This window comes from Aquila chrysaetos, chromosome 9, assembly GCF_900496995.4.
Source record: "Aquila chrysaetos chrysaetos chromosome 9, bAquChr1.4, whole genome shotgun sequence".
Taxonomy (NCBI): Eukaryota; Metazoa; Chordata; class Aves; order Accipitriformes; family Accipitridae; genus Aquila; species Aquila chrysaetos.
Genome location: NC_044012.1, coordinates 39,950,223 through 39,968,033, shown reverse-complemented (window position 1 = coordinate 39,968,033; position 17,811 = coordinate 39,950,223). Strand labels below are relative to the sequence as shown.

Genomic DNA, 17,811 nt, shown 5'->3' with positions numbered 1-17,811 from the left:
AGTGCCAGCTCAGTTGGTAGCCTCGAAAACAAAACATCCCTTGTTTCTCATCACCGCTGTGAAATACTGCCTTCCTGAACCTTGGGTTTGGCCCTGCAGCTTTCAGGATAGACAAAATGTGAGATTTTTGCCAATGATGTATTCTTCTAGGTCTGTTTAATATCCGTTATCAATTTAATGTGCCACTTTAATGAGATTTAGCTTTTTCCATCTCCTCCGTAGAGCTGATTACTTAGCGTATGTGGTTGGTGTTTGTTTTGTTTTGTTTTTTTTTCTTAAAGGAAACTACAAGTGAAGAAGTTGAATGCTTGCTTCAGCTGAAGAGAATATTTCCCAAGTCCTAGTGGGAAAAGGTGAAAAAGAGAACTGGAGGATGTTGCTAGTAGGTATGTACATGACAGGAAGCCATGACTAGCAGTGTGATTGTCAACAGGAAACAAAAAGTCATAGCCGATGTGACGCTGCCATACAATACACTTTCTGTGTTGTGTTGCCTGCTGGACTTTGTGGCCTGGGGCGGAGTGTATGCCTACGTGAGATACTCTCCTGTCCATTTGTCTGCTGGAGTTTGAATTATTCTGCATCTGGTTAATCCACTTTGCTGGAGTTGGCAAGCCCTGGGTTGTTTTTTTTTCTTGACACCTGCTACTGTAAAGATCTTGAACAGCTATGGGGAAAAAAGGGTGCGTGTGAGCAACCTTCACCGGCTGGCAGCGGAGTGCTCTTCAGACCCCGGACAGCTTTGAGGTGTCTTGGCTGTTCAGTGCTCTGCAGATATGAACGCTGAGCTTTTCTGGCACGTTCTCACATTGGCCTGGTCGTTCTCACCATGCTAGTACATGGGAAAGAAGACTTCCTCTCAGACATAGCTTACATCATCCTGGAACTGGTCATTGCAGTGCTGGCCATCCTGGGGAACATCCTGGTCTGCTGGGCAGTCTATCTGAATAGCAACTTGCAGAACGTCACCAACTATTTTGTGGTGTCCCTGGCTGCTGCTGACATTGCCGTGGGCGTGCTGGCAATCCCCTTTGCCATCACCATCAGCACCGGCTTCTGTGCCTTCTTCTATGGCTGCCTTTTCATCGCCTGCTTCGTCCTGGTCTTGACTCAGAGTTCGATCTTCAGCCTCCTTGCTATTGCCATTGACAGAATCATTGCGATCCGCATACCCCTCAGGTAAGCGCGGGTTGGGCTGGGGGGACAGAGGGGAGCTAGGGTGGTGAGGGAGGAACATCAGTAAAAACAACAGATGTGGAGATGAATCGAGGAAGGAAAAGTTAAATGAGGATCAGCACTTTTTACCTTCTAGTTTGAAAAAAAACTTTTCTGGGTCTTGAAGGCTTGCCTTGGCTGCTGGATTTTCTGGTTGCTTCTTTTTCCAGTTCTTCTCTGTCCTCATACGGTGTACGCCCATGGCATCACAACGGCGCTGCCTGGGAGCTGCCATTCCATATTTAGACAGGATCGTGCGGTAACCTCAATAACCTGTGCTCTGAGCTGCCGGCAACAGCACCAGAAGGATCGCTGTGGGAAAGTGGAGCTAAAGCAATACATGGTGGAGGGCAGAAGGGGAGTGAGGTCAACTTGTCTCCTTCCCCATGGGGAGAATGGGGGACTCTGCCTGCAGCTGTAGCAGCAGGGTTGTGGAGAGTGTGGATGGGGGTTTTATCTTGGGGGTCCATTAAACGTGAAGGGAGGGGAAGCAGCAGGCTATGAAGAAATGGGCCTTAGGAAGATTTGGACTAGTTTAGGCACTGCCTCTGGAAGCAAAGCATGTATTAGATCAAGGCAGAGGCTTGTCCCAACCCAGACCTGAAGATGGTTATTCTGTGGTCTCTACTCTGGAGTTTAAAGGAAGAAAAGGATGTTTCAGGATTAGAGCTTGAAAGCTGAATACGACTAGCTGCTACTTTGTGTGCAACCAGGGAGGCTGGTGTGAGACAAGGGGAAGTTTTGCCACACGCGCAGGGGCTGCCACTCAGTTCAGTTTTCCAGAAGCACGTTGTTGTGCCGGGATATATCTGACCGTGGGCGTGAAGCAGCATTGCGTTTTGTGGGCTGGGTTTGAATGCTGTGTGACAATGCTTCCGAGTCATTCAGTAAGCTCAAAAGATGCAGAGGAAGCCCCGGGAGAGGCCGGTGCAGACAAAGTGTAGGAGTCTCCTTCCTTCCCACCTTGTCCTTAGGAGGATGCAGCATACTCTCAGGAATGGAGAGACTTGCTTCCTATCCTGAACAACAAATGTGGCTGCAAAAATGGAACACGTTTCTGATTGTTGTGCTCTCAAGTTTGAGTTTTTGGACATCCTCGCTCCTGTTGAGCTAAAATCACTTGTGTTGACCTGTGCAATTTAGTTTTGTCTCTTGTGAATACTTTGGTCATCCAGCACTTATGTCAATTAACACAAACCTCCCATTCAAAACCAGAAAGCATTATTTTCCCTAGAGCTGCGGAGATTACCTTTTCACGTGGACCAGTGCAGCACAGTTTTTCCTGAAGCCTTGCCTCAGCAACCTTGTGCTGCTGTAGCGTTACCGTTAATTGTTGCTTTCCAAAGCTATAGTCATACCTGTTACAGCCTCACCTTTTGATGTAGCTGTAAGGAATAACTATTGCATTCCATTGCAGAGAAAACTCTATTGATATTAGTTACCTATAAATTGGACTGTCTCCGCTTTTCCACAGTTCTACATATAGATGGTTTCAGTTTATAAACCAAAATAATGATAAATGGTAAAGAAACATCTGTAGAGTAGCCCTCGGGAGCTTGCCTCTGGAATGATTTTGAGAAGGGCTGATGTCTTTAATTCATCTCTCATGAGCTAACTCTGAAGACTTTTGCTGACAGTTTAAGCACTCTTCTTGCTAGAGGATGACTTGCCAGGAAAAGGATTTTCAAAATCTGGATTTCTGCCCATTTTGGGGGGTATCACTGTAACTATATTGTCTTGAAAATTTAATTTCCTGGAATAGCCAAGGTAAAGAGTCTTTTAGAAAAATCAGACTTCATCAGTGCTGGGCACGGTACCAGTTTCGCTATTTTGTTTTTGAAAAAACAGAGCACACCCTCTTCCACCCCAGAACAGTGGAGTTGATTGGATGCAGAAACCCACAGGTAGATCCATGGGTTCCTCCCCCTCCTTGTCCTCTGCTGGTTTGTCCTTTTACAGTAGGAGTGAAGAACTTGTCAATTGTGTTTCCCCTTAAGAATTTATGGATGAATAAGCATTAGATTTATAGCCTCAGACATGCTGAGAAAGTGAAAGCTGATTAGCTGAAGAAGGAAATGTGGTATGATTCAGACTGCTCACATCCTCGTTTTTTTCTTTTTCTAATATCTGGTTGTCTCAAAAACGTGTCAAACCATTGGAAGGAAAGTTCTGCCACTAAAGACGCAATGTTTTTACCCCATGCTTTAATGCCTGGGAAAGCCTCTTCTCTCCTACTCAGAGGACAAGGAAGGTAACACCAGGCATTCCTAGTATTCATTAGATGAATGCTCTTGAAAAAAGAATAAATCAGACTTCCTTCACTCTAGCGAAACTGAAAAGGGCCAAACCTATTTTTTCTTTTTCTTTTTCTTTTTAACTGTTTCATGTCTGATTTGTCCTAAGGAAGGTAACCACATGTCTCAGTGGATGCATATGTGGATGTGTATTCCCACACAAATAAACTATCAGTATTAAGGAGGCAGAAGAGCGGGATTTCTGATACTGCTTGGTTTTGGACACCTCAGTACATAATCAGAGTTATCTTTGGAATGATTTTTCTGTGGATAAAAGACCCTCCCCCAAAAAATTGCAGTGAGGAAAGACACCTATAGGTAAAACTTAAAAACACATAAAAACTAATTCGTGAACATCTTATGGGTTCTACCTTTCAAATTATTAAAATATTGTGTAGAATTTGATAAACTTTCCAAAAGTTCTCAAACACTTTGCTGAATTCTGCCAGGTTTTATACAAATGTAACACTCTGCAAGTGGCAATAAAGCACTCCTAAGGAAGTGAGTCGGAGCCATTGCTTGGTCTAGGATAAAATCCGAACTGTGTCTCTAACATCGCAGGTACCTGAAAACCTACGCTCACTGATACAAAACCCCTGGGTGTTCTGAACAAAACTCACTGGGAGTCTGAGCTCCAGGATGAAGTCATGGGCCAAGAACAATTGCTGCTTTCCAGGCAATTTGGTGCCAGCAAATGCTCCGCAGGCACGGTGCCCAGCCACGTGTTCTCGCGCAGGCATTTGTGGTAAAGGTACTCCCGTGGTGAAGGGCAGGTAGCTCTGATGCACTGGAAAGAGAGGAGAAATTTTTCTTCCTGCAGCCAAACGGAAAAGTTTTCTCAGGTTACTGCTTGCTCTGTGTGCTGAATTCAGGTATTCACCTGTGGCAAAAGTACTTACGCAGGTCAAACAGTGCCAACTACAGTAACTTGCTGAAGTGCAGACCTTTTCCTCTGATGAAAGTTGCTTTGGAGATGACTGCCTGAGCTACTGGGATGCTTCTCTGGGAAAGCTTCACTAAGGTGCAGCTCCCTGATGTCTGGAACATTGGGACAGATTTATCCCATGTAGCGGTGATTGAAACTGCAGCTCTGCGGTTGCATTGGGATGCTTTTCTGCCAGAGGATAGGGGAGCTGGACATGAAGAACCGGCTTCTTAAAGTCTGGGGCAGGAAGAACAGGGGAGATGAACACAAACCCTGAATAAAGTATAGGACGTGGAAGGGGCCTTTGTGCTCAGAACAGTCTGTGTCAGCAGTTGCTTTAATTCTCTAGGGTTGCCTTCTCAAATGCTCATATATGAGCATCTGAATCGGTGAATCAGGGATTTAATGTCACTTTGAGCCATATCCGGGCTTATTTCTTTCCCTGCTCACCATAAACCTTTTGACTTTATGACGAGCGTTTCCTACATGCGCTCATGTTTGTGTCAAATAGATTATGGGCAGTTTCAGCCTAATATGAAAGAAGGATAATTCACTTCCTCCTTTGAACAAGCATGGGCACGGCTTTGAAAGCAGTGCCAGTTGTCTATGGCTTCACGGGCTGCAGTGGAACTTGCTGTTACTAAGGTTTTAGTCTGGAAGCTGATCATGCCACGAGGAAAAGAACGGTGCCTGTCCACCTGTACTGCCTCTGCTGTTTAGAGCCCTGCGCCCACCTGTGGGATCCCACCTACCCTGTCTCCGTAGCATAGACAAGCACTAGTATCGGTTAGCACCTGGTAATAGGGGAGAAAGTTTCTTGACTGAGAGTTCTGGGAAAGGGTTGTTTAGATGGTGCATGAGAAGGTCTGGGTTTCGTTTCTTGCTCTCCCACAAGATTTCCTGGATGATCTGGGATTGTCAGTGTTTCTCATTTCCAGATACATGTAATAGGGATAGAATATCCTCCTTTTGTCTTGCCTCCTATGACTGCAGCTGCCTGAGGTGGAGGCTGTTGAGTGGATGTGTTCAGTGAACAGTGTTTTGTGGTGATTTGCTAAAAATCATTGAGCGCTGCTGGAATTCAGATCAAAGCCCAGTGCCCCCAGCGCTGAGCACGGGCTTTCTGGTGTGGTGCTGTAAAGGTGGCTGAAAAGTGCTCCGTGCATGGCAGAGCCATCTGGCCAAGATGTGCAGTGCTGTCAACCAGAGGTGAGTTTGGAAGACAAGCAGCAGGCTGGTTGGATGCTGTGACGATGAGTTAGGCCAGCTACATATCATGCAATGCATGGAAAGATTTTTAACTTCTACCTGAGGATGCTGTAGTTCTTATACCGGCTCTGTCTTCCACCCAGCTTGATAGTTTATGAATCAGACTGGTGAGGTACTACACTTTGTGCAGGAATCATCGTCTCGGTGACACAGAGCTTAGGCCAAGGACTCAGAAGTGTCACATCTTCAGCCAAGTTACTCTAGGCAGCACAGATGAGTTGTGCATTCACCAAGGGCAGCTGTGCTCCTGGAGTCAGTTTGCCAGCCTGATGGCTGGGAGAGCAGCAGGGCAGGTGAAATTATTTTGGGGAAAACATCCACATTTCCCTGTGTTTGCAAAAGTGGGGTTTGTTTTCTAGAGGAGTCAGGTGACCCTATCCCCATACACAACTCCACCGTGAGCGTCCCTATGCTCTGCGCTAATGTTCTTTGTGTCTGGAATTTCACGAGTAGAAGTCGTTGTTTGTGTAGCAAGTCCAGTATTTCCAGGAAGCACGAGAACTGCTTTTGCACAGACAATCCAGTGCTGTCTGGTCACATCAGACATGGTACAAAGTCACCCGCCAGCTATGCAGAACGTGGGCTGTAGGTGTGACCACCTCCTTTCAGCAGGCTGTGTCTGCTGCATAGGTGCCAGCAACTCACAGTATGTGTGATGCTTCCTGGAAGCCCTGAACTTACCATGTAGAGCTGTACAGCACTGGGGATACAGAGAGCAGCTTTGGCCTGGCTGCTGCGAGCCTAGAAAGATGCCTAGACAGGTGTACAAACTCTTTGATGCCAGCCTGGTGACATGTCTGAGTGGACAAAAGGAACGAGTCTAGGAAAGTCCGCCTGGACAATAACCCTACTTCAGCCAAGTCAGCCAGAGGTGTCTCATGTGGATCCTAGAAATTAAGCTCTCCCAAGCGAATGAACACTTCTCAGTGGGTACCTGGCCAACACAGTGCCGCACGCTACGTCACGAGATGCTGTGAGCTTTCTCTCCTAACCATTGGAGATACCGACCAAGGCGTTACGGAGATGCACTCACTGATAAATTGATAATTGCCACTGCCAGCACAATACACTGCAGCTGGAAAGGAGGCAGCTGCTTGGGTTAAGCGCTGTTTCTAAGCCTTGTAAAGTTTGTTGCATGGGAATCCCCAGAGGGTAAGAGGGAGGGAGAAGTAGGGGGGTGGTTGCCTGGAGCGGTAATGAATATATTTTTAGTGGAAGGGAAGGGACATCTCTAGTCGTGGGATAACAGCTGCACAATTTCAAAATTCCTATGACAAGATGTAGCCAATTCCAGGGCTGCAGGGTTTTGAGGGTTTTTTTGTTTGTCTTTTATTTTTCCAAGCTTCAAGTGCCTTCAGCCAGTCTCTTGCTCCCTGAGTATACTTTTCAAAGCTCAGATACTGTTTTGCTGTGTTGATGAGGTCTGAATGTGAGCAGCTCCCTGCTACCATCCATGCTGTGCCCTTAGCATCATCCCCTACGCATTGAGCAGGATCCACTACTTGCTGGAGAAACCTTTTTATCTCTCAGAATCAGCTGAATCCCTCCCTTATTTCTGGAAGGAGGATGTCAGTGTATTTTGGGTACTGGGAATTTGTGTGGTTGACTCCCTCACTCACTCCCTCTTTTCTGATTTTGAAATGCAACTGAGGAAGGGAGGCTCAAGCCTACCGGGTCTTGTGTGGAGCCAGGTTTTTTCCAAGGCCCATCAGCAGGTATTTAAAGCACGTGCAGGATCTCTTTCTGTAACTGTGCCCGGCAAAAGCAGCCTTTCTCCTCCCCTGTCTTGAACTTGCATTGGGATAGGAGCATGAACCTGTGGGAGTAACTATTTCATTGAGAGATGGAAAGATTTCTATGGCTTGTTGGATTATTATTTTTTTTTAATGTTTGTTTGCTGAGAGAATTCTGGGGACAGAGGGAGAAGGAGCATTGGGTAAACACTGGGAGCCCAGCGCTACTGTTGTCTGATCGCAGACACATGGGGTCAAGTACAGTGTGGGACCCACGCTGGACGATGTGGGAATCCGGCCATCTACTTTCCATGCTAAGCATTACCAAGGGAAGGAAATTGCATTGAAATGTTAAACTGTTGCCCTGATTTACATTTTCAGAGAGAAGAACTGGTGGAGTCAGCTCGGGACTCGCAATAACCTGTGAGGCCTTGGGAACTGGCCGATATTTCAAACAAACCAAGGTCCCTGGCTGCGCTGTCAGATTATTACCATGTTGCTTATTGTCTCTTTCAACAGATCTTGGGGAATTTACTGCTAAGACCACTTGCTTCAGCCAGGCATATCAATACCTCCACCACTGAAGTCCCCTTTGGTGTGGGCAGTGCAGCCCACAGCACACCTGTAGTCAGAGCACTGTCCTCAGCTTAATTCCTCCTTTCTGAGAAAGACGTGGGGTCAGCTTAGCTGGGCTGGTGAGGAAAACTGCTGACTAGTCTCAGTTATTGAAGGAAGGTTGGCGCCGTTGAAAGTGCCGTTGTGGAGGAGCAGAGTGAGGTGCTGCGTAAGGCAATGCCAGCCTGGCTTCTGCAACTGAGTCAGCAGAATTTCCCTGGAGCACACCTGAACGTGGACACGGGGCCGATGGCACTGTGTCTGCGAGTTCGTTTGTGCTATTTGACTTACAGATCTACTGTAAGACAGACCTAGCAATTCCATGCTACAAGACTGCTCCTTTGCCAGAAAGGAGGAACTGCCTTAGCCTTCAGCCGTGGGAGAGCCACGGTGGTCTTCATCACCAAGGGTCAGAGCAGTGCCGTTGATTATCCAGGCTGCAAGATCTACGTGCATGACCAATAGGGCTGGTGCAGTGAAGGAACATGGATGAAAACTGTATTAATTTCCCTGCTTTTCTGTCACCTATTCACTGCGTAAAGGAAAGGGAGGGAAATTCGTGGCATACAATGTCACCATGGTCCCTGCTGTGCTGTGCTGTGTGAGTTCTGCACGGCGATTCAAAGGTCCCTCTGAGAAGCAGATGCCTTTCTTGCTGTCTTCTGTCTTCTGGGCCATTGGGAAGTTGCTTGGGTGTCGGGCTTGTTGAATGATACTGATGTAATTCCCATTTCCTCTGCTTTATAGGTACAATGGCTTGGTGACTGGCTCTCGAGCTAAAGGTATCATTGCCATCTGCTGGGTATTATCTTTCATTATCGGCTTGACACCAATGCTAGGGTGGCACAATCGCTCCCAGATCGAAGAGCTGGGTTCCAATAAGTCGTCTCCCATCAACTGCAGCAACAGTATGGTGGCATGTCTCTTTGAGGCTGTGGTCACCATGGAGTACATGGTCTACTACAACTTCTTTGCCTGTGTGCTCTTGCCCCTCCTCCTCATGTTCGGTATCTACTTGAAAATCTTCATGGCAGCCCGGCGACAGCTCAAGCAGATGGAGAACAAGATGGTACACGGGGAACGTTCTCGCTCCACTTTGCAGAAGGAAGTCCATGCAGCTAAGTCTTTAGCCATCATTGTTGGGTTGTTTGCAGTCTGCTGGCTTCCACTACATATTATTAACTGCTTTACCCTTTTTTGCCCAAATTGTGCCCATGCTCCCCTCTGGCTGATGTATCTGGCTATCATCCTGTCTCATGCCAACTCGGTTGTAAATCCTCTAATTTATGCCTACCGAATCAGGGAGTTCCGATACACCTTCCGTAAAATCATCAGCCAGCATATCCTGGGCCGGAAGGAGCCATTCAAGGCAGGAACGGCCAGCTCTAGGACTTCCACTCACGGTGGGGACGCAGAGAACGCCAGCATACGAATCAGTGAGTATGCATTAGAAGTATACACCAATGGAGAGATCCACAGGGATCCTGAAAAGCAGGACTTAAACAAATGCAAAGCTGGCTTGGAATGGCACCAGAATGGAAATGCTCTGGACGTGGAGACAAATGGGCACCTCCCACATTCCTGCAAAAATGGGATTCTCTCAGATGCGTGCATGAACAGGGAGCTTCACAGTGAAGAGCTAATTGACGCCCAGGTGTCTTACTCAGATCTGGAGAGAGCAGCCTTCGCAGCAGCTGATGTTTCCTGATGAGACTTTCAAGGTCTTCCTGGTAGAATTATTTTTTTTCCATTGGTGACCTCTGCCGTGGCAGAAAGGGAGGTTGGGGGGCGGGGGGAGAGGTGTGTATTCAGATCGCTGTGGAGAAAGGGGGCCCTACCCAGGACTGTTGGGATGATCCTAAATACTAGACTGGAGAAAAGCCAAGAGACCATTGAAACGGACTAAGGAAGGAGGGACACGTGAGCCATCAATGACCTGTCACCAAGAGCAGTGCCAAGGTCAAAGGTGGCATTCCAAGTTCAGCACTGGGAGACCCTGCTGATGCAGGGCATGTCATGACATTACGCTGTACTGTGTGTCTGTGGTTGCGTGTCGGTTTTGCTGTCTTTACCAACAGAAATAAAAGCATGGCTGGAAGTGTTCGCTGAACTGCAAAGAGCAACAGGGAAGGGGCCTTTTAGTACTTTGGCCCTGCAACAAACAGAAGGGGGGTAGCAACATCTGTTGGTCAGGAAGGATGCCAGCAGCTGCTTGGACAGGGAAGGAATTTACCTGATGGGAACTTTGGATACCTTCAACCATGGCATTTTGTCTTTCAGTTCATGTTTTTAAAGCTTATACTGCAACAGGTTGCTCAAAAGGTTTTTTTTCTTGTCTTGGTAAGATTACTTAAGTTATAAAAATGGGCAAGAACTCATATCCATTCCCAGAGCGCTCAACGTTCCAGATGCACAAGGCAAATATAACCTCATAGCTCTCAACTTCGTCTAACAAATAATGAAGAGTCTGTAATATGGGTTTCCCGTAGCAAAAGGGCTGTTAGCGGGACTTGGTGCTGCAGATAGTGGACAAGCAGGCCAGGCTGTGGTCTGTGTCGGAGGGGCGGTCGTGCCCTGAGGTGTTGTAAAGGGCTGTCGGGCGTGTGAGCTGTCTGTAGGCTGGTGGGCACCGTCTGCTTTTTCCCCCTGTCTCCGTGCTTGTCCTCCTGAGCTCCTAGAATGCAAATTCTTTCCGTGGCCCCATATGTGTGTGAGGGGAGCTAGTTTTCCGTATTTTGGTCATTTGTCCTCACTCAAAAGGCTGTGGGATTTTTTTCTTCTTTCTTGGGATAGGGAGGAACACACACACACTACCCAACACTTACTTTTGGAATTCCAATAAGCTCTATTTAAACATCGTTTCTCCTGTGATTTCATTTTTTTCCTGATGTGCTTTACTGTGAAGCCTGATTTGTCCCTGCAGTGCAGAGGCCAACAGAGCTGGGTCTGTCTGGTTAGAAGATGCTCCTACTCTGAGAAGCTGAAAGGCGTCAGTAGTGGTGGAAATCAGCTTAGAAACTGCAGTAGTCTGTCTGTGTAAGAGAACAGGCAAATCTGTGCTGCAGCAAGTGTATGCACTGATGTGGTTTGTTGTAGAGGTGTTTCACAGCAGTTTCATAATTTTCTGTATCGCTTATGAAGCCTGGTAGCTCAAGGACAGCAGAATGCCACATCAGCTTGAATTCTACTGAAAGATTGTCTGGGGTTTTTTTTTTTCCAGACAAATAGTCCATGTCCAACACCACCAGCCTTCTGGAGAGATAGGCAGTAATGGTCCTACTGGAAAACCAAAAGTCTGGTAATTCCAGGGATCTGAAGCTTATTCCCTAGCTGAAAACATCAGAAATATCATCCCCCAAACCTGGCTTTTCTTTGTGTCTGTCCACTAACATTTCAGAAGCCAAATAATTTCATTTTCAGAAAGGAAAGGGGAACTGGATTTTGATATTTGAGGAAGAGCAGGTTAGGTTTGTGTGTTCTTATTCCATGTTTATTTTAAATATTGTGAACTATTAAAATGAAAAGTCAGTTTTATTTGAGGAGAATTTTCTTTCTGCCAGTCTCCCTGTGTGAAGGTGGGGAGTAGTTTATAATGCTGAACGTCTTCGAGTATGTAACTGCTCCAAGCTAGCACAAAGCTTACTGTGAGATGGATAAAAAGATGTGGTTGCCACCACAATCCTTAGCAGAAAGACAGGCAAGCTTGTAGAACAATAGGCATCAGAGTTTAATTCAATTGCTGCTTTCTTGGCACGGCTCTTCCATGTAGTTTAACGTCAGAGGAGTGGATTATCACTCCAGCACCATTAACAAACACTAAGCCATTTCTCTGTAACTGACGTCGTAGGTAGTTCCTCTGTAGGGTGACTTGGGATCTTGTTACTCTTGATCTTTCTTGATGGAATATTTCTGTAGGTGGCTCCTCTGACCTCCTGTAACAGTGGCAGAGGAACTCAGTCAGGAAAATGGGGGTCTGATCTCTTCAGGCCTCAGTTGGGAGCTGAAATGTTTCTAAGAATAACACAAGATTACATCCGGCATTCATGTCAATAACAATTAGGTCCACAAAGAAGCAGAGCAGGGAAGGAAGTGTGGGAAAATACCAGGATCGCTCATGTGCTGGAACACACGCGAGTGCCGAAGTGTCTCCCATTGAGCTTTAGTTGCCATTGTAAAGGGATGTTTTGTGCCACGTTGCATCGGACTTTCAACAGCTGATGTGGGTTGGTTGCTTTCTATTGTATCCTGAGCTTCTTCACACTCAATTATGGCAGCGTCTTGCTTGGGTGCCACAAGAATCAAGTTGATCTATGTTGATGCGACAAACTTCAGATTGTCCCTCTGGAAAACTTTCCTGCCCAACCAGATTGCCATCCGACCTTACTGAGTTTCCAGATGTCTTGAAATTAGCTTTTCTGTTGCTGTTTGAGATGCCCCCCAAACGTGTCCAGTCCCTTTCAGTATTCGTGATCCAGATTTGAAATGAAAAGGGTGTGTGCAGGGGCCAGGGGATGTGTGCAGGAGGAAATGCAGTGGGGGTAAGGACGCAGCGTGTTTTATATAGAATTGGAAGTCTGTAGTCACAGGAAGGAAGGGATGGCAATTGCACCACATGCTGTGTGCCTTCTGGCAAACATATGTCTGAGATGGACCTTCAGAAGATGTTTCTGAAGCAGTTGTTGGGGGGAAGCATGAGCCTTTTAAACACAATTTTGGACTTCTTATTTCTTGTTTCCTAGGGATCATGACTTCAAGGCTTGCGCACTTTTTTTTTTTCTTTAAAAAGCGCAGCTGTGGAGTCCCATCAATGAAATGTGCTCTTTCCTTCTCCTGGCAGCACTCTCCACTCTTGAGAAAAGTACCTGTCTTCCAAACTGCATAGGGCAGGGATCATTAGCAAAGCGAAAGTTAAATGATTTTTTCCTGACCTCCCCACTCACATCCCCGTTTTCCTTCCAGCTGGAGAATTTTTAGCTGATGAAATGTAGCTGTTCTGGATAAACAAAGATGGTACCAAGACAAAGGAAAGAATGAGGTGGCCATCAGGAGAGGCTGGAGAAGACCTCCTTGGGAATCCAAGGTGCAGTAGGTCCAGAGATTAAGAGCTGGGGTGAGAAGAGACTGACTTCATTGAACTGGAACTTCTTACTAAAAATGGCTGAAGACCCATAGAGAGATGTGGTGCCTCCTTTGGCGTGAGGGCATTCCAGGAATTTCACCATTCCCTGGAGACTCTTAGGCTCCAGGGTTTATTTGCTTTATAGGGTTTTGGAGAAAGTAAAGTTTGATCAGTTGCCAGGAGTAATTTTATCAAGAGTTTGTCTTGGGGCCCTCTCTTCAATAGGGCACTGCTTTTTGTGCGTGCAAATAAATGCACTTACAGCATTGTCCTGCAGAGTTTCTTTTGGATCAGTAGTATTTCAAAGCTCTGTGCAAGCTTGAACTGCAGCTCTTGAACAGAGAAGCCATTTGGCGTGGTGGGACAGCTGGGGTTACTGTAGACAAAGGGTTTGCCACTGATCCCCGTTGGTGGTAGGAAGCTTATTGTGCAGATGGACTTGGGAGTTACATGGAGTAGTCTGAATCTTTGATCATTCTTTGACAAGAGGCTCCAGGGGATGCTGGTGGATATAAAAATGTCTCTAAGGTGTGGGAGCAGGCTGGAGGGTTAGGGTTAGACGGGAAATCTTGGTGGTGAAGGAAGATTTGTAGGGTAGGTGTTGGGGAGGATTTCAGGGGAGCAGGAATGTGCTGGGAGGTGCTGGGGATTGCACAGATGGTGCTGGCATGAGACCAAGGAGTGACTTGCTGAGGAAGGACTCTGGAAAGGATGTACAGTCTTACAGCTCTCCTGGGGTCACTGCAGAGGGGAAGCTTTGTCTGATGTGTGCAGAGGGTTGACTTCATGCGGTCTATATGTGGCTGAGGTAGAAATGGTTCTTACGGATTATCTCCTTTTCACATACATTGTCTCATTTCATGAGCGTGTCCAGGTGTAACAAAAGCCCTTCTGCTTTGTGACCATGAGCCCTACCTAAAACCAAATCAATCCAGCTGTGTTACGTGGGAAGGACAAGCATGCTGCAACAGTGCTGCGATGCATTAAAACTCTAGAATACTCTCTAGTGGTGTTTGCTAAGTTTAGCTGCCTAATAGTCAGTTCTCTCCCAATTTGTTTTGGGCATCAAACTGCACTGAGTCATACCGGAGAGTTTTTTCTTTCTAGCCCTGAGCTTTTGGCCTTCTTTACGGTAAAACACATCAAGAGTAACTAAAACCACACCAGTTCCTCATTTGCATGAGAGATGACTAACCCTGACAGACTAAGAATCCCAAAACTGGGGCATGTTGTGTGTAACTCACTGTCTTATTTGTCTGCTGGGACTGTTCACACAAGGATGTGTTAAAATGAAGACTGGAACCTGTCGATCTGAGGACATCCTTTGCTTCCCCCACTCCGTTTCATGAGCTGGTGTTCCTGCCCCCTGTCCTGTGGAGCGGTTGTCTCTGTGGTCTGCAAACCAAGACACTATGAACACCCTGCTGCACACGCTGTCACTATAAAACAATTACTCTTTTAATTTAAATGTTTTATGAATATAGTTGTTGTTTTCCCTCTGTTTGTCAGTTACCAGTGGGAGGGGAGGGAAGGGGGGTGGGACAGTCTGTGCATGCAAATGTATTTAAAGTGCGTTGACCAAAGGTTTTTTTTGAATCTGTGAAGTTTTCATATCTGTGAAGTCATCAGACTGCTGGGCAGTGAGGAGCCGCTGGTGCTGCTGAGTCTGTCTTGGTTACATTTCTTAATAAGCATTAAAATAATAAAATATATTTGTAAAAGAGAGTGTGAGTGCCTTTGTCCCGGGAAGATCCGGCTGGCTGGCCCTTTTTTGTGCAAGTGTTTTCTTATTATTTTATTAGCTTTTTCCATAGATAGATCCTTCCGGAGAGCTCTCTCCCTGGCGCTGCCTATTCTTTTGCAGAAGGTATTAGCATGGACTCAGGTGACAGACCCAGATGGACTAGAAAGACCCCTCACATCTCTGACATCCTGGGATCTGTCATCTTGGCAATGAGAGAAAACGTTTACAGCTGCGTACCGAACACAAGGTAGAGCACTGTGTTTGCCCAAACCACTGCAGTGTCAGGAACGTTGTGTTACACAGCAGGACCTGAAGGGTCCATAACTGGACCATGAAACAACTTTGCCAGCTGGGACTGGAGAATCCCAGCTTGCTGGCTCTCCTTCCATGTGGCCCTGCCGCTGCACCTCAGACCTCCTTGTAAGACCATCACAATTTCAGACCTCTGTCCTGTTCCGCCGATGCCACTCGGGCTGAGCTAGCTCCGGCCTGGTGTCAGCCAAATTAGTCTGGAAACGGAGGCAGTAAATCTAGATGCTGCTGTGGTGTCACTCAAGCCAATTCTGAGCAATGCCGACAGGATGAAGCGGGAATAATTTCCAGCTTTTTCCAGCTACTAAATGTATGAGGACAGTAGTGATTGTCTGTACAATCCAGGAGCATTTGGAATCGGGTAGTGATGAAGTGAAAGTTCACCAGATAACCATCAACTACTGGTCATTCCCTCTTTTGGTTCGCTTTGCAGCTGGGCTAGAGGCCTGGCTGGAGGCCCCAGTTCGTGGAGAGGTGCTGGCACCCTGGTGCTCTGCGGCCAGCTGTGCCTGAGCTGTTCAACCAAGTGTGTAATTGAAAAGCTTTTTGATTTTTCCCTCCTTTCACAAACACTGTGCGTTTTGTTCCGCAGCATCAAAGGCCAGGAGCTTGGAGGAACAATGGGCGTCTGCAGGAGCCCGGGGGGAACAATGGCCGTACCTGGCCCCGGGAAGAAAGCGAGTACTTGAAAGAACAGCGAGAGCTCCCAGTTTAACACAATTGGCCTGATCTGGAAACCTCTGCTCAGAGATCCACGCCTTGGCTTAGTCACCCAGAGAAACTAGACTTTGCAGGGCTTTTGCTGTAGACTAAGAGCTGTCTGAGGATGATATAGCTCAATAGTTTAATATTAATGCAGCACTGGGGAACTGATGACATTTCTGAATGGTGAAGTAGGATGGGGCTGCAGAGGATGGTGTTTTCCCTAGTAGTGGGAGGATAATGTTTTTGGCTAAAAAGCCTTTCACAGTATTTAAAGCAGCAGGATCTTCCTTGTCACTTCTGCCCCCAAACAGGAAGCCTTTGCTGCTAAGAATAGTACATACAAGTGCCTGCTGTGCTCTTGACCATCATGTGTTTCGAGGAGAAGTTTTGGGGAGTTAAAAGCTCTGGGCACCTCGTCTGAGGCCCTGTGGACCTCACAATTTACTTTCACAGGAAAGAGTCCCACTGTCTTGCATTTGACTGAAGTGACCAAGTGAGGAGTGAGATTTCCCGTATGTTCATTCAGGGGAGGGAGAAGGACTTCTGTCAGCTCGGAGTGATCCTGGGAGGAATCCACCTCTGATCCCGCAAATAAGCAGGTTAGATGATGCAACTCACTGCGGGTTGGAGTCTCGCTGAATAGTAAGTGGAGCTGTATTCCTCCCTGACTTCCAAATCTCCTCTTCAGTGCTGTTCTGAGAAGAAAGGGGGGCACTTCTGAATATTGGAGATGTTTCCTCAGAAATTACCCAGTGGATGGGACTGTTGGAGGGTTTTAGGCTGGAAGATGCGACACTCTTACAAGCACTGTCATTTCTCTGCTGTGTGACTGCAGCAGTCACTGCTGAGATCCTGCAGTACTACCCAGATCTCAGAAAATCAGAAATTGATTTCAAGAACTGGAGTCCTTGCAACACGCCAAAGAAAATGATCTGAGCCAAGTTTGGGTCTGAGAGTAGCATGGTGATTTTTCAGCAAGTGAAAGGTGAGGACTGGGAAAAGAGCTTTTAATCTGCAAGTTCAGAATAAACTGTGTAAAGATGAGGTTATTTGGAGTCCAGATCCATACTCTGTGGCCTGAGCCTGTTGCAGTGAACTCCAAACCTGGGACTGTGGTTTTTAGGAGTGTCCAGCTGCAATCCAGAGAGGTGAGTGCAACTTCTACAGAGCCCAGGGCAGTCTTTAAACCTGCTGGCTTGGACACTGACAGCACTGGAGCTGCAATCACTCAGGCTTTGTTTCCCAAGGATTTACCCTGAGCCCTAGGCAGCTCCAATTTTTTTGCCTTACCTAAGGCAAGGAGATTAGATAATGGCTCATAATGACAGTGAAGAAAATCCATGTGCACGGGGTATCTTGCTGCCTCAGCTGTTGATGAGGTCATGGGGATGTCTTTTGGGCTGGTATGAGTCCAGGATATTACTTCTAAATGGGAGTTAAGCATATCTCAGAAGATACTTCATCTTGCTGGAGAACTTGCAGCTGCATCATTAGGGCATTTGGCATCATCTGGGCTGTGACAGCTTGTGCCTGTGCTTTGGGGTTCACAGGGATGCAAGGCTCTTGTGCAGTGTGGTGATTGCATCCAGGGAAAAGAAGAGCCCTAATAAAGAGAATTGAGCAGCCTGGATCAGTTCTACGAAGAATGCAAAACAAGCCTGGGCCATCTCAGGGTAAGCTTGCACTCATGGTGCCTCTTGAACCCATGTCCTGTTATTGTTGGTGTGGAACATGAGGGTCTGGGCCAATGAAAATAAGGAAGGTGGCTTGACAGACACAGATTTTATCTTTTGAGATTCGTCATGACCTTTCTAGTGTATAATAAATAAAGTTGACTCAGGAATTGGCAAGTGCCCTATAACATGCAGTCCTGGTGTTGG

General features: G+C 46.8%; 1 protein-coding gene across 4 annotated transcripts in view; it reads left to right on the top strand.

Annotated features, from left to right (window-relative positions):
* Nucleotides 1-17,529, top strand: part of ADORA2A (adenosine A2a receptor) — a 33,686-nt gene extending 16,157 nt beyond the window's left edge. For 3 of the 4 annotated variants that reach the window (XM_041125670.1, XM_030026198.2, XM_030026197.2), the window contains 3 exons: nt 282-1,179; nt 8,799-15,161; nt 15,819-17,529. In XM_041125670.1, coding sequence (XP_040981604.1) covers nt 830-1,179; nt 8,799-9,759 — 1,311 coding nt within the window. In that variant the 5' untranslated portion in view covers nt 282-829 and the 3' untranslated portion in view covers nt 9,760-15,161; nt 15,819-17,529. The remainder of the gene's footprint in view (nt 1-281; nt 1,180-8,798; nt 15,162-15,818) is intronic. The other variant, XM_041125671.1, reaches the window with a different exon arrangement.
* The last annotated feature ends 282 nt before the right edge of the window (nt 17,530-17,811 follow it).